At 40.2% G+C, this 24154-nt stretch overlaps 3 protein-coding genes across 6 annotated transcripts in view; all 3 read left to right on the top strand.

Moving 5' to 3' along the window:
- LOC145490909 (uncharacterized) overlaps nucleotides 1-833 on the top strand; it is a 1137-nt gene extending 304 nt beyond the window's left edge. The window contains exon 1 of the mRNA XM_081470026.1: nucleotides 1-833. This exon is cut by the window's left edge and continues 304 nt beyond it. Coding sequence (XP_081326152.1) covers nucleotides 1-473 — 473 coding nt within the window. The 3' untranslated portion in view covers nucleotides 474-833.
- LOC145491436 (fibroblast growth factor receptor 2-like) overlaps nucleotides 1-8715 on the top strand; it is a 14269-nt gene extending 5554 nt beyond the window's left edge. Inside the window, exons 3-9 of the mRNA XM_081470628.1 lie at nucleotides 3385-3569; nucleotides 4276-4362; nucleotides 4552-4743; nucleotides 5258-5475; nucleotides 6477-6517; nucleotides 6977-7073; nucleotides 7582-8715. Of these exons, the coding sequence (XP_081326754.1) occupies nucleotides 3385-3569; nucleotides 4276-4362; nucleotides 4552-4743; nucleotides 5258-5475; nucleotides 6477-6517; nucleotides 6977-7073; nucleotides 7582-7849 (1088 nt within the window). The 3' untranslated portion in view covers nucleotides 7850-8715. The remainder of the gene's footprint in view (nucleotides 1-3384; nucleotides 3570-4275; nucleotides 4363-4551; nucleotides 4744-5257; nucleotides 5476-6476; nucleotides 6518-6976; nucleotides 7074-7581) is intronic.
- A 2373-nt stretch (nucleotides 8716-11088) lies between these two features.
- On the top strand, nucleotides 11089-23901 carry LOC145488895 (isatin hydrolase-like). 4 transcript variants are annotated; one of them, XM_081467726.1, is made up of 5 exons: nucleotides 11089-11203; nucleotides 12153-12354; nucleotides 18793-19133; nucleotides 20514-20685; nucleotides 23532-23901. In XM_081467726.1, exons 3-5 carry the CDS (start codon nucleotides 18798-18800, stop codon nucleotides 23891-23893), a joined length of 870 nt encoding a protein of 289 aa, XP_081323852.1. In that variant the 5' UTR covers nucleotides 11089-11203; nucleotides 12153-12354; nucleotides 18793-18797; the 3' UTR covers nucleotides 23894-23901. The 4 variants fall into 4 exon arrangements, with proteins under 4 accessions (XP_081323852.1, XP_081323850.1, XP_081323849.1 ...); XM_081467724.1 differs by lacking the exon at nucleotides 12153-12354; XM_081467723.1 differs by having other exon boundaries at nucleotides 11089-12354.
- Nucleotides 23902-24154: the final 253 nt, after the last annotated feature.

The following is a 24154-nucleotide window of genomic DNA, read 5'->3' as shown; positions in this document are numbered from 1 at the left end:
TGGGACAGCACAGAATTAGGCACATAATGAAGTCTTTAGCCAGCTGTTTGCCCCCCAAGTCCAACAAGAAGATCACAAATCACTCAACGCGAAAAACCGTCGTTGCCAATCTTAAGAATGCTGGTCATCCTCGTCACAAGATTATCCAGGTCACAGGACATGCTCGGGAATCCTCCTTGGAAGATTATGATGAAATAAATGTCAGTGAAAGACGAGAATTATCTCACATCGCTAGCGGATACGTGTCAGCACAATCCAGCTCGACATCTGCGATTTCTTCAACATCTGCTTCATCAACAAGTCGTTTTCCTTCGCACAGTTCGGTGCCTACAGCTTCAGCAAATCTATCAGCTGCATGCATGAAAGAGAATGTTCGACCAGCATTTCCAATCAGTTTAAACCAAGGTTTCTTCATCAGCGAATGTGGCAGGATTCACCGGTATGCCGTCGTCCATGTACAGCATGGCCACTAAACAGCCTCTGCCGGCGCCATTTCAAATTTTTAACAGTTGTGTGTTCAACACCAACAACTTAAGAGAAAGTCTAGTCCTCGTCCTGAAAAGCCAAGGAAACGAAGAATCATCATTGACTCTGACTCTGATTATTTTATAGCTTGAAGTGAACTGTCGATCGACTCAGCTCAAAAACATTGTCCTTCGCAAGAAAAACTGCCCTGTTTAGCGTTCGGGTTGATTTTTACGAAATTCTGATAAGTTGTTCTGCGCAGTTGTGCGTTTTTCATGCATGGTTGCGTTTTTGACTGAGACTTGTTTTCGCTCATCACTTAGCAACCAGCAAATCCATTTTGACTGTGGTCAATTCAGAGCGACATTAAACAATTTACGCCTCCTTTGTCAGTCTTTTTATGCAAATTTTCCCTTTCTTTCATACCTTGGTATTCTTCTTTTCTCCGAAATTGTAATTTTTATGATTAATTGGTAATAAGACTTCGTGTCGTCCAATTCGGTCTTTACTAATACTGGTGATAAACAAATCAGTCTCCCGCTGCGCGGTCGTCCGATTTTGCTACCACTCGCACGATTACAGACCGAATTGGACTCTACTCAGTCCTATTACCATTACTAATCGTCACAATCGCCAAACAACATCAGAAGGTTAGGTAAACTCCCAGGTTAAACTGAAATTCCCTAACACCACTAAACCCGTGCGAAGCAACAACAGAAAATATGTCACACCATTCGCTATCCGGCGCTAACCTGGACGTCTCACGGCGAGAACACCAAGAGGACTAATCTACATAAAACACTTTTTTAAGTACTCTACCGAACCCCTTTCCGCTAACTATTCAAAAACGCGGAAAAATTCGTCTTTTGGCTTCGACCGACCGTATGTATGTATACGAAGTCAATTAGTGTATATGAACATAAACATTGCGAGTTACACAAATTTGCATTTTTCGTACTAGTAATCAAAGATCGTGGCAGAAGGTTTAGTATGGTATCAGTTAAATGAATACATTTCTCCTTCATTTTTTGGTTTGTTTGTTTGTTTTTGTTTTAAAACTCTTTTTACGCTAATAACCTGAGTGTTGCGTTTCAGACGAAAACAAGGGCATTTTCCTTTTAGCGCTACAATCTCCGTTGGTAAAGTCGAATCTAAATTAATGGTTTTTTTTACTCTCCTTATATACTCGGTCAATGCTTGATTCGTTTTAAGTTTGTAACCTGGATATATTTCGTTGCTCAAAGAACAAAACAATTGTGTATGCTGAAGGGCCTTTGAGAAACTCAGCTGCCGATTGTAGACCTCGTGCGTGTGGTTGTATACAAAACCCAAAACTACAAAGCTAGTTCTGCGATTCGAAGCCTCACTAATCTTAACCGCCTTGTTGTTGACAATTAGTTTAGAAAACTCTCTATTTCGAGGACCAAAAAACTCGATGCGTTTAATTTGCCGTATAATTATCTCACCTAGTTGCCATTGTTTTGGTCTGGAACTCTGGGGTTCGTTTGAATTGAATAGTCAGATGGCTCCCAGCTTATCCCAGATTCGACAATGTCGAGCTTCGCACTAGAAGCTGGAGAAGAATATACAGGCCATGAAAATCTCTTGGTTTTTACAGTAGCGACGAATCCGAGATCGAAGAACTCCTCGATGGCTCCCTCTTTCGGTCCGTCCTTGCACAAGTCAGCACATTTCTTTCGTCTTTACATAGTAACTATGGTCTTTACTTTTTTTGGCTTCTAGACTAGTGTCCTTGAGAATGAGCTATTGAATGAACAGGATTGCTCCCTCCCAAGCATACTGTACTGCTACTGCCTCCAACAACACATCTTCCTTGCATTCTGCAAAGATTTTGAATCACACTATCGCATGTTCGCATATATTCTTCTCACAAGCAAAACATTGAGCGTTTTCCATTTACCAAAAACTTCCGGAAATTCCGGTTGGGATGTAAATGGAACACGACTTGTTGGTTCGTTCCACTAGAAATTTTCCGGAATAAACAGAATTCCTGAAAAGGTAGTCCCATTTTCCCGGTGGAAACTTCCCAATGGAAAATTTGTGTTCCATTTACAGATTTCTCGTCTTTATCACCAGTTCCATGCCTTTCGCGGTCTTTTAAACAGCCAGGCCTCCCTGGGCTCCCTCGTGTCTCAACAAAAATGGCGGCTGATCAGCGTCAGTTTTCTGGAAGCTTTTTGCAAACAGACTTTCAGGGCTACTACGAGTGCTCTGCCTGCCACGTTCTAGTGCCAGATCTAGAAAATTTATTGCAGCACGAATGTGCTGCATACAAAAGTGGTAGGTAGAAATTCTTGCTCGTTCGAAGCTTTTCTTGTAGGTGCACGTTTCCCGCGTAAAATGTTGCGTGAACAACTCTGAAAAGTTCTTTTGTAATTCTTCGTTCACAGGTGAAGTTTCTACTATTGTAAACCTAGAAAGATGGAAGGATGCAGATGTCAGACTTCTCATAACCACATATGCCGATAATAAGCATTTGTTTGGCGGGAAAGCGACGAATTCGAGAGATTGGGAGAAGCGACAGAGAGAGACCTGTGAACGGATGGGACTTGTCACAAATAGAACGCGCTTTTCCCAAACGGAAATTTCCAATAGAAATTTTCCGAAATTTTTTTGTAAATGGAAAACGCCCATTGTTAGTCCTTCACTGACGTCACAGGCTAACTCGTCCCATTCTTCGCTATTCCTCGGTCGTAGCCGCGGAAAAGGCCAATTTTACGGACTTTGAAAATTCATAGAAAATTAACGAATACAACAACAACAATCATTTTTACGTAGTGTTGATCAGAAAAACAAGGAAACTTATACAAGCGAAAGAAATTGGGTTAGTTGAACTTAAGCACATGATAGTACGACTTAGCTATATTGTATCAAGGTCCTCTTGCTTAAACCTTTCAGACAATGCCACTCCAGACCAACTGAATGATTTCTTGGAAGAGATTACCCTTATGAAAGCGGTTGGTTCACACAAGAACATCGTGAATTTGATTGGCTGTTGTACCAAGTCCTCGCCAAATTTCCTCGTCGTGGAGTATGCAGCAAAAGGAGACCTGCTTTCTTACCTCAGAGAACGAAGAAAAAAGGTGAACGCATTTGTGTACCCTGAATTCAAGCAACATGACGAATAAATGCTTGCGCTCTTTCTGAATGAAATAAATAAGCTGAAGTTGTTGAAGTACGAGCTCCAAAAAAAGATGCACGCGTGTGCTCCGACTAAATAGCTCAAATTAATCGGTTCCTACTTATCTATTTTAAATGATATAATCACAGTTGTAAACTTCATTAGACGACCCTGACTCCTTTACTACATGTACATAAGAACACTATTGAAACAGTGGAAAATGACAATTTTATTTGTATTTTCATTTGCTTTTCATCTATTTACCTCATCAAGCATTTCGAGAGCTCGTGTTACCATATCAAAATTGTCAATAAAATAGAGGTTAGATATTCCAAAGAGTGTTCGTTGGTAGTATCGAATAGTTCATCTCAAATTAGAAACCCTTTTAGATAAGAGATCGACTGAGCTTTTGCAAGAGAATATGAATGTGATCATAATCTCTTAGATTTTGTTCGAGCCAAAACACATAAAGGCGTGGCCCAGTAAGCGATGTGGTAGTTATTAGGTAGGGTTTCACAGTACACCTCGCCAAGTTTATGTCGTCCACGTTTAACCAAAATATTTAAACGTGTCACGAATGATGATAGACTATTTACCCAAGCTAAACAACCATAACTTAACAGATGACTTGTAAGGTATTGTAATCCTCTTCGCCCTCTGATTTCCAGATAAAAAACACCGATATCGAATACGTGCAGATACGAGAAAGCACGCCAGAAACACCAAGAGCAATCAGCAAGGATAGTACAGGCATTGTAAGATAGACTTCACTTGGTATTTTCATTATAACAACTAAAATGTAGCCATTCGTAAAGATTCCCTTTCATCGAGGTACATGTAAGAAATTCTCCTAATCTAGAGAAGGCATGTTATTTTTAACGTCATTAGTATACCCGATTGTGGAATAATTTATTTCAAGTCGACCTTCTCCGTAATACCTGCAGCATCGTGAGCCTGGTGTAAACGACATTGGCGAAGTTAACGCCGCTCTCCAGAAGACGGATAGCAGTATTGACGTGAGAATTAGCAGCGCCCAGTCCTCGAGAGATGAAGAAAAAGATGTAGGAGACGATGAAAACGATTCTTTAACCCCGCAGGACATGATGTCCTTCTCCTGGCAAATAGCACAGGGAATGGTAAGTTAAAAAAGATTTGATCCTTTTAATTTTATTAGTGTAATCACTCGTTCAATTAAGTGTTCAGGCATTACAATATCAATTAATTTACTCTACTAGTCAGGTCATGTTTTTCGGACCCCTGTGTTCCTTTGGAGCCTCAGGGGACTGTTCGAGATTGCCTTTTTTTAAGAACGAGGCATGTTCCAGGCCACCTTTTATTCTTTCTGTTCACTATAAAGACAACTGCCCAATAGGGCTTAGACCAATTTCGATATATTAAAATTCAGCCTAAAACAATAGACCTTAGCACGAGGCTCTGGGAAATAAACCCCACAAACTCGGTAGTTGTTCCCCAGCGCCCCGTGCTGAGATCTTTTATTTTAGGCTGAATTTTGATATATCGAAATTGGTCTATTATTGTTGACAATGTTGGTGTTCAGTTAGTTGGCCGATTTTGAAAAACGTCCTTACACTGTTAGCGAAGGCAAGTTTTCCTTTGTCCACAGTGATTAACCATATTTCTCTTGTTTAGCAATACTTATCCGCAAAGGGCATCGTTCATCGGGATCTCGCCGCTCGCAATGTCTTACTCTGTGACGACAAACTTGTCAAAGTCGCTGATTTTGGCTTGGCGCGGAGCACGCTGGGAGAGAATGTGTATCACATGACAGGTCAACACAATAAGCTTCCTGTGAAGTGGATGTCACCTGAAGCCATAAATAACGGTGTTTTTACCACAAAGAGTGACGTGTAAGTGTATCAGCAAGTTACGAAATTGGCGTCAGTTTCCATGCGTCTATCCTGTTATTGATCATGAAGTTCATAACACTGTTAAAGTGGCTGTGGATCCACGAACCCGGAGGGGCGAGGAAACTCCCATATCAAAAGGTCGAGGATGCTCGTCGTCTCGCTTTGGGGTATAAAATCGACGATTTTGGTGTCGCTTAGAGTGTACATGACGAAATACAACTATTTTTTTTAAAAAATGGAAGTGTCTTTTATTGTGCACTCGAAAAAATTAACATAGAAAAGGCTCTTATTTCCATATTTAGGCTCGATTTCCGCCGGTCTCTCGACTCCGGTCTAGTAGCGCGGGCTCTTTTTCGGAATAAAGTGGTATCTTCTCAGGGACAAATTAAGCAAGAGCATCCCCGACCTTTTTATATGGCAGTCCCCCGGATCCACACAATATAGCAATCTACAATAACAACATCGCATTAATTATAAATTCATGTGTCTGTCCTCTTATCGACGATGAAAATTAGCCAATGAGCGCGCTAGAATTTCTGCAGTTATTGTAAAATTTACGGTTAACTTGTAGTTACTATCAAGGCGCCTTTGCGAGATTTTTCAGATAACTTGGTTAAATGATGCAAAAATGTAAAATGACTTCATTGTGATCGGCTGGCTTCATTGTGATCGTTAATTTTAAAAAAAAACTGCAAATTAACGCGGGAGTGTTCGTAATTTTCTGAGTCTTATTATAGATAAGAAATAATATGAAAAAGCTAGAGCAATTAAGGATTTCAACAGCTCGTTGCATTTAAAAAAGTCACTCGCCTAAAGGCTAGCACAATTTGTAGAGAGTTTCAAATATCACTCTTTCTGTAAATTCTTAATTGCACTCCTGTTCATACAATTAGCCTATCTTAGTACAAGTCTAGAAAACCAGGTCTAGAGAACCAGGTCACTCAATAAGAGTGAATTTCAAAAATACGTCAAAAAGATAAATGTCTATATTTTGTGGTTAGGTGGTCATATGGCGTTCTTCTCTGGGAGATAGCCACCCTCGGTAAGTATTTTAATGTTCTGGCCTTACAGTTTAGTGAACTCGACTCCAGATTGAGCAGTTCGGGGAGGGGTCTGTGCCCTGGCTGGGACCATTGTGCTGTGTTCTTAGACAAGGCACTTAACTCTCAAAGTGCCTCTCCCTCCACCCAGGTGTATAAATGGGTACCGGCGAATTTGATGCTATGTAGTAACATGGATGTCATGGATAAGCATCCCATCTAGGTTGAGTTGAAATACCCCTAGTCGCGTCGTGCTACTGTAACTGGAGATACGCGCCGGCCTGATGGGCATTTATCTCGTATGCACGCATAACGATGAACAACCGCGGGGTGGGGGTAGGTTATAAACGCGGGGGGGAACATATGAAAAGAATTTTAGGGTATATAAAGAATATATGTTACCAAGAGAAGATTTTACTGGGCGAGGAGTTATAACAAATGAAATGAATTTCATTTTTTAGGAGGGTTCCCGTACCCCGGGATAAAAAACAGAGAACTCTTGAGACTACTGAGAAGAGGATACAGAATGGAAAAACCAGATACATGCTCAGAAGAGTTGTAAGTCACATTGGTGGGGGAGAAGATAGGATGAGTTAATCAGTTAAATAGATTATTTCTCAAAAAGAAAAAGGATGGAATGATAATGAGATCAGGTTTTCATAATATTTCAATTTGTATTTCAAAATATCAAGGCTGACCAATAGGCTGTTCCGGCCGTAAATCGGCATAAAAATATACCACATAAAAAATCATCTGAGGACATCTCTTCTCTTTTTGTTCAAGGGTGCATCTAAAAATTAAAGCCGTGAAGGGCATTTGTCAGTTTAGAATACGAAGTACAGGAGACGTATCTGTTTGTTGTTTTTTGTTTCTTCGTTCGTTTGTTTGTGTGTTTGTTTGTTTATTCGTTCGTTTGTTTATTTTTTGTTTGTTTGTTTATTCGTTCGTTTGTTTATTTGTTTGTTTGTTTTTTCAGGGCCTGTAGTTTGAGTAAAACAGCTTATTTCAGATATTCAAATTAAATTGTGTTATTGGGTCCTTATTTCCCATGTGCCTTTATCAACAGCTATGAATTGATGAGGCGTTGCTGGGCAGCCAATCCTGATTCGCGGCCAACCTTTACCGAGCTGTGCCAAGATCTAGATGACTGGATGCAAAGAGAAGTTCCTTATCTTGACATGGACCAGCTAGATGAAGATCAACCTTACTATGACGCGTCAGCGGTATCATTGTCCAGTGGATCTTCATGCGAGGGGCATGCTCCTGGTGAGAGCCTCGCTTCAAACACCGACGCAGGCAATTTGGCCCGCAACGGAAACGAAGTTACATCTTAATCAGTTCAAGCTCTTAAAAAGTGATCATAAAATCAACGCATACAGAAACACAGGCAAAATCAGGTCTCTTATAAACACGCTCTAACGAAGAAGATTCGTTTGGTTTACTGAGGCACCCGACTAGGAATGGAAGATTACTCGAAGCAGTAGTGAGTTTCTCGGGAAATAACGGTGTAAAATAACCTAAAAACTAAGAAGGAGTCGAGAACAACGAGGCGAATGAAAAACGTAACATATAGGTTTTGTAAAAAAGAATAGCGCACGAGAGTTAACGTAGCGAAACTTTTTGTTAAACTTTATTTTAAAATATTCCCCGTTCCTTGTCCTAATACTGCAAACCGGTTGGTATATCCGGGAATAGATTCTCGCATACTGCGTGCAGAACCATGGCTGGTTAATTATTGCTTCTTTCCACAGCGCAACAAAGAAATTATTGCAGGAGTGTCTACTAACAACGATGCGAAATTCACAGCCCCACTTTAATGGTCTTTTATTGTACCTCACTCAAACACCAGTTCAAACGATTATCCGTGTTTAGCGGGCTCATTAGTGACCAAAGTTACAATCACAGATACGTCCTAGAGTAAGAGCTGACCTGCAAACCATAACGTAGAACTTAAGCTGTCGGAAGCATTATTGCCTTTCAACGCTCTTGTTTGAGGTCAGTTTTAGAGGTTCTCTTAGCATTTTAGCATTGTCAGTTAGATTTTCAACGTAGTTTTAGTTTTTAACGTATAGTTATAGAGTTTTAATCTGTGTACATAAATTTGTATTTTTAACCTGATGCTATTCATACAGGGCCCTGTGGATACCAGCCTTTGAGCTGAACGGACTACCCTGTTTAAATAAAGTTTTACTTTACTTTACTTTACTTTTTTTTTTCGTTCTTTAGAAAATTGGCTTAAAATTATGTGGCACCGTTTCTGAGACTACTCGTATGTTAATGCTGACCAACATTTGAAATATGCTTGTGAATTTAAAGATTGTTTCAACGCAGTCTTTCTGCGCCTATTGTCGTTCGTGGAATAACGTTCCCGCAAAAAACGTAGCATTAAAGGTAAATTGAATTTCTTTGGAAAGTCCTCTACATTACCGTACCCACAAACTCTGAGCTATGCGTTCGGATCAAATAATTGGAATAAACACGTACTCCTTCACGCTCTAATTATGTAATCAGCCGACATAATCATATTATCTTTCCTTACTGTAGCGTACAGGTAGCTCTCTACATAATTCATGAAATGCTTTGAGAAAAAAAAAAGAGAGAGAGAAACAAAATAGGTGGGAAAACGAGCTACTGAACTTTGCTGTATTCGCACTGACACCAAGAACATCAAAGCACTTGTTATAAGGCATTTCTTGACTTTGTATTATCTTGGTGGGCAGTAGTGGTAGGAAATAGAAAGCGGTTTTAACATGTCCCAAGTTACTTAGGTTAAAAGCCTTTCAAAACGTTTTACTAAATTTCTAATCAATATAACGAGTTTAATATCAAGTTTTAAGTCACTACACATAAGCGAATATTTTATTTAACTAAAAATCATGCTGATAACAAGAAAATTAGTTCAGATTAGACTAGGTTGCAACTTTCTCACAATGAAAAAAATATAAAAGCAGAGGCAATACTAATAATAATAATAATAATAATTAATTAATTAATTTTTAAGAGGAGGCCTTCATTCACCTAGAGATGGTTTTCTGGAGGGTCCTCTAAAAAATGAAAGTCTAAAATATACATTAACTGCCTAAAATACAGAAGTGATAAAAGCTTAAAGGAGCTCAGTCACGGTTTGACATTTTGAAAAGTTTAGCCAAAATTTTTCAAATTCGTCGTTTGCAATCCGTGTCAATCTTCGCCATCCTTGACCATCCTTGTTCCTTTATGGTTTATTATTATCTCTTTGATGTTTTTCTATCTTAGTAAGCTATTATTTTCAGGTTTCACGCCTCCCATTTAAAGGATATTTTGTACGTGGCCAAAAAAAAAGACAAAACACCGTGACTGAGCTCCCATAAGACTAAAATTAAGGTTTATTGAAAACTAGAGCTAGGATTAAAATACTACCACTAACTAAAGATATAACTTAGGGTAATTTTTAAATTGGGTGTACTGTATTTCAGCTAGCCAAACAAGCCTTCTTCAGGGACAATGCGAATTGTACATTGGAAGGGACTAGTGATCACGGCATTTACGTAATACTTGAAAAACGTAAACTAAAATGATTGACAATGTAAATGAGTTAAAATAAAATGGTGAAATAACATAGTGACAGGAAAAAAAACTTATATGTTAGGATCAATTGCTCTGCCTTTTAAAAAGAAAACAAATAGCTTCCCTTGTTTTTAGCTCTCATCCCGGGGCATTTGAACCCCAGGGCGTTTGACCCACTTATTTGTCGTCACCCCAAGGAATTCGGTCATTAAATAATAAACGACAGGCAAGATATGCATAGGCGACGACGCTTCAGAGTGTATGGAATATTACCTACCCTGGAAATTGCAAAACAAACAGATATGAAATGGTAAGTAAGTAAATGAAGTCGCTTGAAGTCAGAAAAGCCCTGAGCATTTTTAAATGTGAAGAAGAACACTATGAGAGTGAGCAAATCTTTGTGTTGTCCTTTTCAGTTGTGGTCCATGCAAGGACAGAGATGTCACAATCAACTTATTCTTAGAGGTGGAACAAGTTATGTTAAGGCCGGACTTTTCCCGGCATATTCGTTCCACAATGAGGAAATCCAAAGTCTACTTTCTCAGGTAGTCCTGACATAAGCCTTATTTTCCCTGGGCTTCCTTGCCTTATACGTTGATATGTTGTAAATATATTTATAAATGGCAAAAAAATGAAACAAGAACAAGAACAAGTGCTCCTCAGCTCAATTCAGGGATAAATCTCAAACAACCTCTGCAAAGGAATGTCGCTTGCCAGCATAACCCGGGAGTTGGCCCGGGGTGGGATGGGCACGACTGGACTTGACTGATGCATAATTTATTGGGTCGCGCACTTTCGATTGTTAAACAAATTACTAGAGCCTAGTGCTAATAGGCCATTTTTGGTTTCCACTGTTTTTCCTATGGACACTTGAACGATTCTGAGAGGTTTTATCCAGAAATTTGCCCTATTAAAAACGTCTGCGTATCGTGACGGGACGTGTTTTCTTTCTGTTGGCCGGAAGTCAAGCATGACGAGAACGATGAATGTTGTGAATATGTGATATGGGACGTGATATAATTATGTCGTGAATATGCAGACTTTCACATAAATTAACGCCAGTTCAGCTGGAACATACCTCGACGTAAATACTTACTAGAGTTTTGGTATTAGGCGATTCACTTTCTAACAACTGAGAACGGGTAAGTTGAAACAATTTACCGTATTTTAAGATTCTTAAGGAGGCAGCTAGTGCTCTGATATAATATCTACGTGAAGCCTCATGCTAATTTTCTTCGTGTGAAAGCTGTTTCGATCGGCAGTTGTTATGAAGCGATAGGTTTCTGCACAGTATACAGTGGACTTCCAATTTCTCAAACCCTCAATTTTTCGAACCTCCCGATAACTCGAACCAAAAGTCGTTCCCTCTCCTCAGTGGAACACTGTAATTTTTTCTCGAACCATACGATTTTTCGAACCAATCGATTTTCGTTTCCCTTGGAGGTTCGAAACATCGGGATTCCACTGTAGCGAACGGGATCAAGCGAGCTCTGAATGCTGAAACAACGCGGGGTAGCTAACCGACAACAATACTTAGAGGAGAATAAGAGTTAAACGGGGCACTCTTTTTCAAGAAAGGTCCGTTACACTCTTGAGTACCGAGAACTACATGGACAACAGTAACTGGAGTTTTCGGTTCCAAAAGCAATTATACACTAAATTATACGCCACGCGCGAGTGAAGGGTAAAACTAATCTATGAAACTGCAGACCGCAGAACCTGCTAAACTTAGGAAAATGTCTGATTTTACAAAGCTGATACTGTATGATAACAAAAAAGATATGTAATAATTATTACATTAGCGTCGCGCACAGATGTCGTCTGAAAATTTTAAGTCCCAGAGTGACCCAGGCAAACAAACCATTCATTCCATGCTCTGCTTCTTTGGAGAGAAGTATGGAAGAATCGCTCTAGTGAGCATTTTAGCGCGATTTTCAGCAATTAATTTTGCAAGTCGACGGCCTCTCGGGCTCAAAATTTAGAGAAACTCACAACTGGTATCTTGGAAATACAGAGTTTGGAAGAGGGCAGCAAAATATGATGCGCTTCTCATGTATAAGGGCTGTTCATGAATACATTTGCATTCTTTAGCAGAAAAAGATCTTATCATTGTACCCGACATTCAAATGAATCACTCACAAGAAAGCCAGCAGGTCAGGAAAGAAGTAAAGAAATAAAGAAACAAATCCTATCTGATTGGTCGTCGCCTTGCCTTGATGAAACTAACCCGCTCTTTCTTCGCATTAATGCCTCGCTATAATCGTGGATTAGGGATTTGTGTGGCTGCGATCTGGTGAGGAATATTATAATTGCTTTGTGTTTCGATATACATGGGGTGTTGACTTCTTGACGGTAAAAGATCTCTGAGTTATGACCTTATTAATTCTTTGACTAGTAGAATCGGTAAATTCTTGTCGTGCCCCTAAATGTAGACAACAAGCAGTCCCTCTTTCGCTTAGTCCGTCGTGCGTGACGAGAAAGAAAACCGGGAGAAAAAAATGGCCGCGCGAAAGGAGGGACTACCGCCTAACACCAGAGAATTTGACCTTTTACGGCCGAGTGATATTTTTCGTGTAAGATTTCTTATGTTGATGTCCTCTTATTATCGCCTGTTGTTAATAACCCCGAGAGATCGCTCTACGCTACTCTTCAAGTAGCGAGGCAAAAACATGCCGTGAGAAGTTATGTATATCTTCGTTCAGTGAAAATGCCAAAGAAGTTTTAAAAAGAAGACAGCGAAGGAGGTATCTTGTAACGATTTTTGCTGCGTCTGTGGGTGTAAATTTAAAAGTTATTGCGAAATCTTCAAAGGCAGAGTTTCAACCAAGAATTTACATTTAATCAGGAGCCATAATCGGGGACGGAGACCGTAAGCGCGCGCCATTTCTAGTATTGGGGTTGTCCCCATGATATAGAACAATTTTTCTATTTTTAGAACAAATTGCGCCATTTCCGTGCGACACACGCGCGTACATGCTGCGAGGATTTTTGCGGATGTCGCGTGGGGAAATGGCGTCCGAAATTCCCGAAATGGTTGATGCTTTTGGCCCACAACTTAATGCGTGCATGTCTGTTGGAATTTTACTGGGATGTCAATATTTTTGTCGTAAGCTGCTCCAGTTTGAGTGAAGTAAGACAGTGTGGAATTTAGTTATGTACCACTTTATATCACGGACCAAGTTGTGTTCTGCTGCTTCTTTTACAAGAGCTCCACATTACTCCACTCTAAGTTTCACATATGTTGAAGATTAACAACTTTTCCAAACCACAGCAAAAAAACTAGTTAGATATATTTGGATATAGCAGAGTTTCAGGACTTCAAAGTTTCCCTTCTCTTGCCACACGCTTGCGAGGATTTCGCAAACTCTATCTCGACCGAAAAGTAAAAAAATAATAATAATTGCAAGTTTGATATTCGCCTAGAGTGTAAGCAAAGCTTGATGTTTTATCAAGGCCTAATAAGTGACAGTAAAGTTTATGTGTGTATATGCTGCTTAGTTTTTTGTGTGTAAAAATCCAATGAATTGTCTGTTGTCGACGAATAAGAGCGCCCGCCGATGCGTGTTTTGTACAATCAGCAAAACATGACAAATTGGACTTCCCCACTTTCGTGTGAAAACCTACATCGAACTCATACCATATCTCTAGTTTTTAAATGTGTTTAAGGTTGATAAATGTTTGAGAACATATTAAAAGCTTAACTGAAAATAAGTGAATACAGCAGAAATAATAAGCAAAGTTACGATGACGCTTTCTTAATCAACTCGAATAACGATTTCGATTTTGTTGGTTGAATTATCAAAACTCCTTGTCTATTTTATTTTCGCAGTGTAAAATTTTACTATGTTATAGAAACACACATGATGTTAGTAGCCTTTTGGCGTTGGTGAAAATTGTTGCAGCATCTCGGCACAAAAGACAACGAAAGAAATCTTTGTCAAGATTTGTTGACAATTGAAAACACCGACTCGGATTTGAAGTGCACGCGCTGCACTATGCAAACGAGACTTTCCTTTCAAAAACTTTTGCAAACTCACCAAACAAACAGAAACAATAAGAAACTATCAAAAACAGGGTTTGGTTATGATTAAGCATTGTTTTGGAAACTCACAAATTAACTCGATACCAGAACTAGAGTAAAGAGTTTTCTTACATAACTTTTCTTTACATAACTTTTATTTAGTTTTTATTACAGCATTTTAGCCTTATTTTAATTTGTAGTTTTTTTATTTATACGCTCACTAGAATCTTCAGAATTGAAGGAGGTGAGTCGCCCAGGAAGAAGAAGAAGTAAACGCAAAAGCTTACGCGTACAACTAGCGCGAGCAAATATTATTCATTCACAGCGCGAAATTGCAGTTTGGCTTGCGACCCTGAAAAACTTACATTTTCCATTAGCTCAGAGCATAAAACTACATATAAGCGCCCTGGTTCTTATTCCCTGCCTTATTCCCTGCCATCGCAGTGAAAAATCTGCAAGAGAATCTCACCACTCTCACCATTTGATCAGGCAACGTGACAACATCCACGCGAGAGCTCACGACATGTGCGTGGATCCGCGCGGATGTATGACGTCAGGATGGCGCAATTTGTTCTAAAAATAGAAAAATTGTCCCGTATCATAGGTGCGCGCGGATCCCAAGACTTGCGGTCTCCGTCCCCGATTATGGCTCCTGATTTAATATGTATTTGACCTAGAAGATCATCCAACTGAGGTGACATGTTTGCCAATAGCAGTGGAAAGCGGCGAAATCACTAACACGCTCGCAGTCGGGTTCGAGGCGGAAAGCTTTGCCAAACAAAACACTTGATAAATTTAGATCTTTTCAAAGCCCGTTGACAGAGGGTTCTGTCCTCGTGTACCGGTTCACAAGAACCGATACAAAAGACCAAACAATGTTCAACAGCTAAACAAAGGTTCGTGAGAAAAGGAGTACAATGATTATTCCCTCTGTGTACCGATACACCAGGACACAACCTAACAGAGTCGCAAGAACATCACGGCTTGGGAAGCGTGATTCCAACGCTTCGATTTGCTCCGTTTCCAAAGCTTTCCATTGTCGGAAAGCAAGATAAAGATTCCTGCAAGATGTCATACGTATCTCGAATGTTGACAACGCGCTTTCAACGCTCCTAACATAAGCCAATCATATTTTGCGTTGTGAGAGCAACGCATAATTCAAACTCCCTGGCTTAGGCGGTAGTCCCTCCTTTCACGCGCTTCTCGCCCCCAGGATTTCGCGCGGCCATTATTTTCTCACAGTTTTTTGCGTTACGCACGAAAGACTAAGCGAAAGAGGGACTACTCGTAGTCTACCCCAAATCTTGCCATTTGCCTTGCCGAACTACATAGGTCTGCATAACTCGGTAAGGTTTTTGTAATATATGCAATAATTATACGTGCTCGTTTTGGAATGTGTCTATTGGACTGCCATTTTGAATGTTGTAGTTTTTGAGAAGCTACAGAATAGCAAAGAAGAAGTCATATTAAATTATAAGAATATTTAACAGTTGTTTCATTCATTATGACGTAACACTCCTTATATTTGTCGTTAAACGCGACCGAGTTGACAGCACAGGAGTCTTCACAAACAAATGTGTTGAGTTGAGAAAAAGTCCTTAACCGCCAATGACCTCCTCAACTTGAGTCGCGACAAAAACGTCAGTCGCCCCTGCAAAAATATCTTCGTGGGGCCAAAATTTGAACACTTGTCAACGAAAAAACTCGATTTTTCGCGTTCGATGAGGCAGAGGGAGACCAAGACAAAATTAGTATGCGTTATCGTTACTTTCGAGCGTAATGAAATACATTGAGGTCTGCTCACAGTCAAAGGTTTGTTCATGTGCTCGGATGAATGGATTTATTTAAATCTGGGTCCCTGGGTACACCTAATTCTGTCATTTGGTATCGTCTGGGGAGTTATAATGTGCCCTGTTCTATCGTATTCGTCAGAGTGAACGGCTCGGGTCTTCGGGTCATTTGAGAATTTCTTGAAATAGGTCTTCTCTTCAAGACCTGGGCAAAGAGCAAGGGTAATACGTTTCTAAGTGAAAAATTAAAATGGCTAGTTGCAACCCCCCCGCGCTAGAATTTCTCGACTTCCAATTCTTGAAGGTTTTGTTATCTGTCATCACTGCGGTTCGGCGAGATCCGCGTACAATTTGTGACGTCTAGGCTCTTTTCTGGATCTCTTAAATCTGTTTTGACCGTTTCAAACTACCAACAGCAGCAGTGGTATCAAAAACCTAGACCACCAGTCTTTCCTATTTCACCTGATTTTCTGGTCTAGAATATAACCCCAAGGGAGTATTCTCAGAAAAAAATGGGTGGGGGCTGTGCGGCCCGCTTCCCAAAACCCTTATCCTATTTATGACCAAAAATTGCGATTTTCCCTACCCTATTTATGACCTGACCAGAAAATTCGATACCCTATTTGTGACCGTTGCGGCAAGCGCAGTTGCCCTAAACATAATTTATGAAAGGCTTTTGCTGATGGTCTTATCGGTTCAGATCATGAAAAAGTAGCCTCTTCTGAAAAACATGCCCCAAGACTAGAGTGCAAAACCATACCATACCCTATTTATGACCAAAATGGCCAGAATGGATACCCTATTTATGACCAAAATGGCCAGAATGGATACCCTACTTATGACCAAAATGGCCAGAATCCCCCGGGTACCGTATTTATGACCAAAACGGCTGAAAAACCATACCCTTTGGGCCGCACATACCTATATACCCCCCCCCCCTCCCGCCCTCCGGGAATAAAGCGTGGTCATTCAAAACCTGTTACCACACTGTAATCCCGGACTGTAATTTTTGTAATTTTTGTATAAGTAATAATACGGTTTTTCTCGTTCAATTTGGAATTAATTTGCATGAGTGAGTTTTTCAAAAAACTGAAATTGCACGAGCCGCTTCGGCGAGTGCAATTTCAGCATTTTGAAAAACTCACAAGTGCAAATTAATTCCAAATTGAACGAGAAAAACCGTATTATTACTTATTAATAATATAAACATGAAAACATTTGGGTGGAGGAAGTGCCGGAAGACCTTTCTTGAAGTCATTTTTTCTCATTCGAGAAACCTTTTTTCAAAGTTTCCGCACAAAATTTTCCTTATCATTTTACGTAATATCATTGGCTTCGAAAATTTCCTATTGTCTTTCAGCCAATCATAATCCAGAATTACGATGTGTAATTTGCACTGGTGTTACACTTTTTGCACTGGTGTTACACTTGAATTGCACTGCTCTCAGCCAATCAGAGTCGAGTGATTTTTTCATGTATATTATTAGGACTGTAATTCTTGTCTGAGTCATGAAGAGGGTCTCTGGTGATGTAATCTATTTTAGCAATTGTACGCGACGTTCTATGGCTCAGCATTAGCCTGCGAGAGTGCCCGGTTTTCAAGCTTTTCCTTCGGCTCGAGTTACGCGCAGAAAATATCGGATGCTCTCGCAGGCTAACTCAAAACCAGTCCACAAAAATAGGCATAAATTCTTTAGAATAAAATTAGTGGCTTGGCAGCTTTAACAAATCAAGGTTAGTTAGATTTAAGCAATAGAACACTTTTTCCGTGTTTGCATAGCCTCATCTAAACACGAGGAGGGTTCGGAGAATTCGAGACAGTTATGCAAACCCGAGACGTCGTCGAAGCTTTGCATAACTTTCGAGAATTCTCCCAACTCCCGAGTGTTTATATGAGGCTGTGTAAACACGGAAAAAGTGCCTTATTGCTTTTATAAAACAATTCTCAAAAATACGCGCGAATCTTCGACGTCACAACCGTGTTTACATACTCTCATCTAAACACACCTATCGACCAATGACAGCGCGCATAGTAGCTCAGTTATTTTATAATAGCCAATAGGCCAGGTTCGAAATATCAATATTCTAAAATGGCACCGAGGCATTTGCAGTCTCCTCCGCAGCCGTTTTTTTGGGATGTCACGCAGCGTTCCCAGACTCTATTGATATCCTCAAACAAGTCAGTAGCTGAGTCGAGTAGTTACCATGAAAACAGTCATTTCTCCAGGTTCCGCCTTTCCTTACGTTCCACGGTCTGCACTTCCATAGATAAGTCCCCGGGGATGATGTTCCTTTATATAGACTATATAGGCATGTGCGACCCAAAAGGGTATGGGTTTTGACCATTTTGGTCTGAAATAGCGTATGTTTTTCACTCTGGCTTGGCATCGCGTATTTTGTTTACATGAGGCTAGTTTTCTTCCGTAACAATATTAGCAAATTCTGAGCGTTAGTCAAATGTTTACGCAAATAAAAGCCATTCCTGGTTAGCGGTGGTCATATTGAGGAGACCCCTAATTTTAGAGGTCTGAAATGGAGTATCGATTTTCTTTTTGCTCAAGTCTGAAATGGGTTATGGAAAATGACAGATTTTGGTCTGAAATAGGGTACAAGTTTTAAGGTTCGGCCGTACATCCCCACAAAAAAACATTGAGGAGTACCCCCGGATCGATTAGTCTTACCGCAAGGGTGGCTTCTTTTACAGGTTTTGAACGTTTTGTAGAAGGAACTTTTGTAAACAAATATGATGTGTGAGGTCACCTTATAGATGTAAACTAACTAATTACCAGAAGGAATTAGACTACTCACAACGCTGCTTTTAATGTAAAGATACCAATAACGTGTTAGATAGCTAAATAGTCTGTTTTACTAGTTATCTATATTGTTTGTTCCAATTCACGTTTTCATATTTTTCTGGCAGGAAACATGGAAACCATCCTGGTCCGATTGGCGTTGTGTGCACTCATCTGGGTTCCGGGACTAATGGCAAGGCCGGCATGGATTGAACTTTCTCACCCATTTAACAATGAGACTCTCTACTGGCCCGGTCTTCCAACGTTCAATCTAACCACAATGTTTGATGGCTATCAACCCGGTGGATTTTACCTCCTAATGTATTCCTTCGGTGCCCCCGAGCACGGAGGCACTCATTTAGATGCACCTAGACATCTTTCTTTTGGGAAATGGACGACAGATGAAATTCCTCTTGATCGCCTCATCGGACCTGCCATCAAGATCGACATATCCTCCAAAGCTGCCCAGGTAAAATAATGTCTAAGGAAAAAGAGAACATTTGCAAAGAAAAAAATATATTCCCATATACATTCCAATCAAATTTTAAGGCTCCCACACGGTCTACAATGGCAAAATGAAGAAAAGGATGAATTGCTAAAATAAACATAGGAACAAACCCAAGAAGCAGTTGTCATCACCGGGGGGGGGGGGCTACTCCCATATAAGGGAAGGGTCGTCGAAAATTTTGAAAAGAACCCCAAAGTGGTACCAATATCCTGTTTTGTGGTAATGGCTGGAATTTTTTTTCCACCTCTACGAGGTACCAACTCTAGAAAAAATCACATTAAGTGACACTTTCGTAAGTTTTTTATAGTGATAAAGGCGATCGCTTCGAATACCTTCAACTCGCTTTGCATACGGCGGCTTCGCCCGCAATACGAGCGGCAGTCATAACAGAGCTGTCCTACCGAAACGACACGATAATAGCCTTTTTCTTCCCAGCTAACAAAAAATAGGCAATGCTTAAGTTGCTTTGGCCACTTCTAATAGTTAACTTGAGAATTCCGGGTTTATTTTGATGAGGAACAGCATATTTTGTTCAAAATAACACAATTATTATCCTACCTAGCGACACTCAACGAACTACGAGCGAATTGCCATGCCGGACGTCGGCGACCCGTTTTTGACGCCAAATTATAAGCTTGGAGATACAAAAGTTCCATATTTTTTACTTTTTTGCAATCTGATATGGTTTATGGAATTGCAAATCCCTGCTCGTTTGTGAATATTCAATGCCATCTCTGGTGAGAAACGTCTTTCCTCTTAACTGCCATTTACGTCAGGACAGTAACGTTTTTCCCGCCTGTTGAATCCTGATTGGTCGATTCAAATTTCAGGCGCGCCAGCCGTATGCGAGACGTAAAGTTGATTTTCATATATCCCCTGTCGTGTGTTTTTCGACACAATACCCTAAAAGGTACCGCGAAAGCTCCCGTTGTGGACCTTTTCACGTTGAACACCCTTTTTTAACCCATAAAAGGTATGACGAGCAGCCCCGTTCTTTTTGTATGGGAGTCTTTCCCGGAGGTCATCGCGCAACTTGGGAAGAGCTTAGGCTAGCCACTTACGACGACCCCTTATCTGCAATCAAGATGCTCATTATTTTTAAAATGCACGTAGTATTTCTTCAGATCGATTATCAGCCGATCAGAGTGAGCCGGAGACCGTGTATCGTGGACTTCCAAATGGTAGCCGGATAGAAGTTTCGATAAATTTTGGTGATGACACAAACGACCACAGCCTGTTGGGACATAGATGTTCTGCACTAAGTACCGCAGTTCAGGTTCATTTCAGATCTGATTCAGAGTTGAGCACAGTGAATCATAATATTTATTAACTTTGTAATAGAATGCTGATGCCGAATTAACACCCAGTGATTTGCAAGCATGGGAAGAAATACACGGAAAGATCCCGGATGATGTGATATTGCTGGTATTTAGCGACTGGGCACGATTTTGGCCAGACAGGAAAACGTATATGGGAACGGACACAGCAAACGCTTCATTGCTGCATTTCCCAGGTAGGGTCTTAAAGCATTCGTGTCATATGTTGCTTGCTATCGTCGAAAAACTGATTAAGAAGTTGAACGTGCATACACATTTATGCGCGTAATGAGATTCTTTGAGATACCCAGTCGTGTTTAAGTCATAATGTCAAGGCTCTCTATAAACCGTAAGGGCGTAAGGGAGAGGGGGAAGGGGAATGTCACATCCCCCAAGGTTTTATGCAATTTTCAAAAGGGCATGGCAGCCAAACTTCGTAAGCGCGCGCTATTTCTAGTATTGGGGCTGTCCCTATGATATGGGACAATTTTTCTATTTTTAGAACAAATTGCGCCATCATGTGCGGCACACGCGTTTACATGCTGCGTGGATTTTTGCGGATATAGCGCGGGGAAATGGAGTCCAAAATTCCCGAAATGTTTGATGATTTTGGCCCACAAATCAATACGTTCATGTCTGTTGGAATTTTGCTTCAGTATTTTCGTCGTAAGCTGCTCCAGTTTGGGTGAAGTAAGACAGTGCCGAATTTAGTTATGTCCCGCGTTATATCGCTGACCAAGTTGTGTTCCGCTGCTTCTTTTACAAGAGCTTCACATTACTCCACTCTAAGTTTCACATATGTTGAAGAATAACAGCTTTTCCATAACACAGCAAAAAACCAGTTGGATATATTTGGATATAGCACAGTTTCAGGACTTCAAAGTTTCCCTCCTCTATGCCACACGCTTGCGAGGATTTCGCCAGGTCTATCTTGATCGAAAAGTAAAACAAAGTCATTGCAAGTTTGAGTTTCGCCTGAATTGTAAGTAACGCTTGATGCTTCATCAAGGCCCAATAAGTGACAATAAAGTTTATGTCTGTAGATGCTGCTCAATTTTTTTTGTGTGTAAACATCCAATAAATTGTCTGTTGTCGATGAATAAGAGCACCCGCCGATGCGTGTTTTGTACAGTCAGTAAAACATGACAAACTGGACTTCCCCACTTTCGTGTGAAAACGTACATCGAACTCATATCATATCTCTAGTTTTTAAATATGTTTAAGGTTGATAAATGTTTGAGAACATATTAAAAGCTTAGCTGAAAATATGTGAATACAGCAGAAATAATCAGCAAAGTTACGATGACGTTTTCTTTTATCAACTCGAAAAACGATTTCGATTTCGTTGGTTGAGTTATCAAAACTCTATTTTATTTTATATTTTATTTTTGCAGTGTAAAATTTCACTATGTTAAAGAAATACACATGATGTTAGTAGCCTTCTGGCGTTGGTGAAAATTGTTGCAGCATCTCAGCGCAAAAGACAACGAAAGAAATCTTTGTCAAGATTTGTTGACAATTGACAACACCGACTCGGATTTGAACGTGCACGCGCTGCACTATGCAAAGGAGCTACTTATGTACGCGTCAGACTTTCCTTCGAAAAACTTTTGCAAACTTGCCAAACAAACAGAAGCAATAAGAAACTATCAAAAACAGGGTTTGGTTATGATTAAGCATTGTTTCGGGAAACTCCCAAATTAACTCGATACCAGAGTAAAGAGTTTTCTTTCCTAGCTTTTCTTTACAGAACAAACGTAAAAGCTTGCGCGTTCATCTAGCGCGAGCACATAATATTCATTCACAGTGCGAAATTGAAGTCTTGTTTTCAACCCTGAAAAACCCACCTTTTCCATCAGCTCAGAGCATAAAACTACATATAAGAGCCCTGGATCTAATTCCTTGCCTTATTCCCTGCCATCGCTGTGAAAAATCTGCAAGAGAATCTCGCAACTCTCACCATTTGATCATGCAACGTGACAACATCCACGCGAGAATCCCCGACACGTGCGTGGATCCGCCCGGATATATGACGTCAGGATGGCGCAATTTGTTCTAAAAATAGAAAAATTGTCCCATATCATAGGTGCGCGCGGATCCCAAGACTTACGGTCTCCGTCCCCGATTATGGCTCCTGACAGAATTCTTCATTTCTCCAGTTTCTTTGAGCTTCACGGCAGCATTTTTATTTTTTGCATGCTATTATTTCCAGTAATTTTCCTTTTATTTAAGTTATTTTCTGCCTTACTGAGAAAATCGTGAAATCCAAGACGGCGCGAAACCAAGATGGCAGAAGTAATGACGTCCTGTGACGTCAAGTGAGGTCGTAACGAAGAAAACACAGATCATGTTGTAGAGCAAGTTAAGGAATATCTAGCCGAAAATGTAAAACGTTTCTGAAATGTGTTATAAGAATAAAAACTCCGAGGAGTATTCCGTTCACCTCTACCACCTGTGCCTATTACACCACGGTAGGAGTGTGGATGCCGAGGGATTATTTACTCACGACAGCATAAACGACATTTCCGAGCAACCAGTTAAAATAAAGTCAGCATCGAGACATATGCTTTCTTACAGCAGGGTGTAAAGAGCAACAGAGATTTTTCTTTTTTTTTTTTTTTTTTTATTTCTGACTGAACGAAGTCGCTTTGCGACTTTGCGCGCTTTGTGTTGCTTGCCGTCAGTGAAGAAGCAAAAACATGACTTCCATTTTTTTTTTCGTTCAATGTATAATAAAACAATTATTAGAGTGGGTTTTTGTGATATCCAGAACAATCAAGGTCTCGGTAAGGGTTATCAGTCTCAGCCTTCGGCTTCGGCTGATAACCTCTACCCCTATTATTATTAAAAATCTCATCCAATAATTGTTTATAAAAAAGTAGCTTCTTCTATACCTGATACCTACGATCTGATAAGCTACCTTTGCAACCTTCTAGTTAGACTAAAACCTAATACATTTAGTGCGTTACTCTTATCAAATCAAAGACATCGTTCGTGCTTTAAAGAGTTATGTATCTTTACCAGAGGATGTTTCTGTTCACAGGAATACACCCTAACGCCTCTCGTTGGTTGGTCAAAAATCGTAAGATTAAGATGGTGGGAATCGACACACCTTCCATAGATTACGGTCAGTCAAAGATTTACGAATCTCATCAGATTCTCTACAAGGAAAACATCCCTGGCCTGGAAAATGTCGCCCACATGGACAAGCTGCCTGCAAAAGGATTCACACTGTACGCTGCACCGATCTTCATCACTGGCGGAAGTGGTGGACCGTGCAGAATATTCGCCCGCTTGGATGAAGACGACAAGAAAGATTGCATTGAGAGCAGTGCTGTCAAGTTCAAGGGCGAGGCTTTGTTTCTAGGAATAACGTTGTCCCTGTTGTTCGGATTTCTGCCGTAGCCTTACATAATCTTGGGGCAATCCTTTCAAAAGCGTCACAGTTTTGCGGATAGGAGCAGATTTGTTTTCCTTTTTTATTATTATTTCTCTGCAATGTTGTTTAAAAAATCACTGTATTGACACCGTTACTTGTATACGAAAGAGACGCACTAACAACTAAAACACACTTGCATGCAACACATTTTGCAGCTAATAAATCATTCTAATAAAATCACCGCACGAATGGAGTCGTCCTACTCTAATTCATGTAATTTCAGTTCA

Source organism: Orbicella franksi, chromosome 6 (genome assembly GCF_964199315.1).
Source record: "Orbicella franksi chromosome 6, jaOrbFran1.1, whole genome shotgun sequence".
Classification (NCBI taxonomy): Eukaryota; Metazoa; Cnidaria; class Anthozoa; order Scleractinia; family Merulinidae; genus Orbicella; species Orbicella franksi.
Note: the sequence above shows the minus strand (reverse complement) of the source record. Positions and strands in the feature narration are given on the sequence as shown.

Excerpts from the sequence above, each read along its gene's own strand:
- LOC145488895 (XM_081467724.1), top strand. The coding sequence starts at position 18,798 with ATGGAAACCATCCTGGTCCGATTGGCGTTGTGTGCACTCATCTGGGTT. Across the intron at positions 19,134-20,513 it reads TATCCTCCAAAGCTGCCCAG|AATGCTGATGCCGAATTAAC; the intron begins GTAAAATAATGT and ends ACTTTGTAATAG. Across the intron at positions 20,686-23,531 it reads TTCATTGCTGCATTTCCCAG|GAATACACCCTAACGCCTCT; the intron begins GTAGGGTCTTAA and ends TTCTGTTCACAG.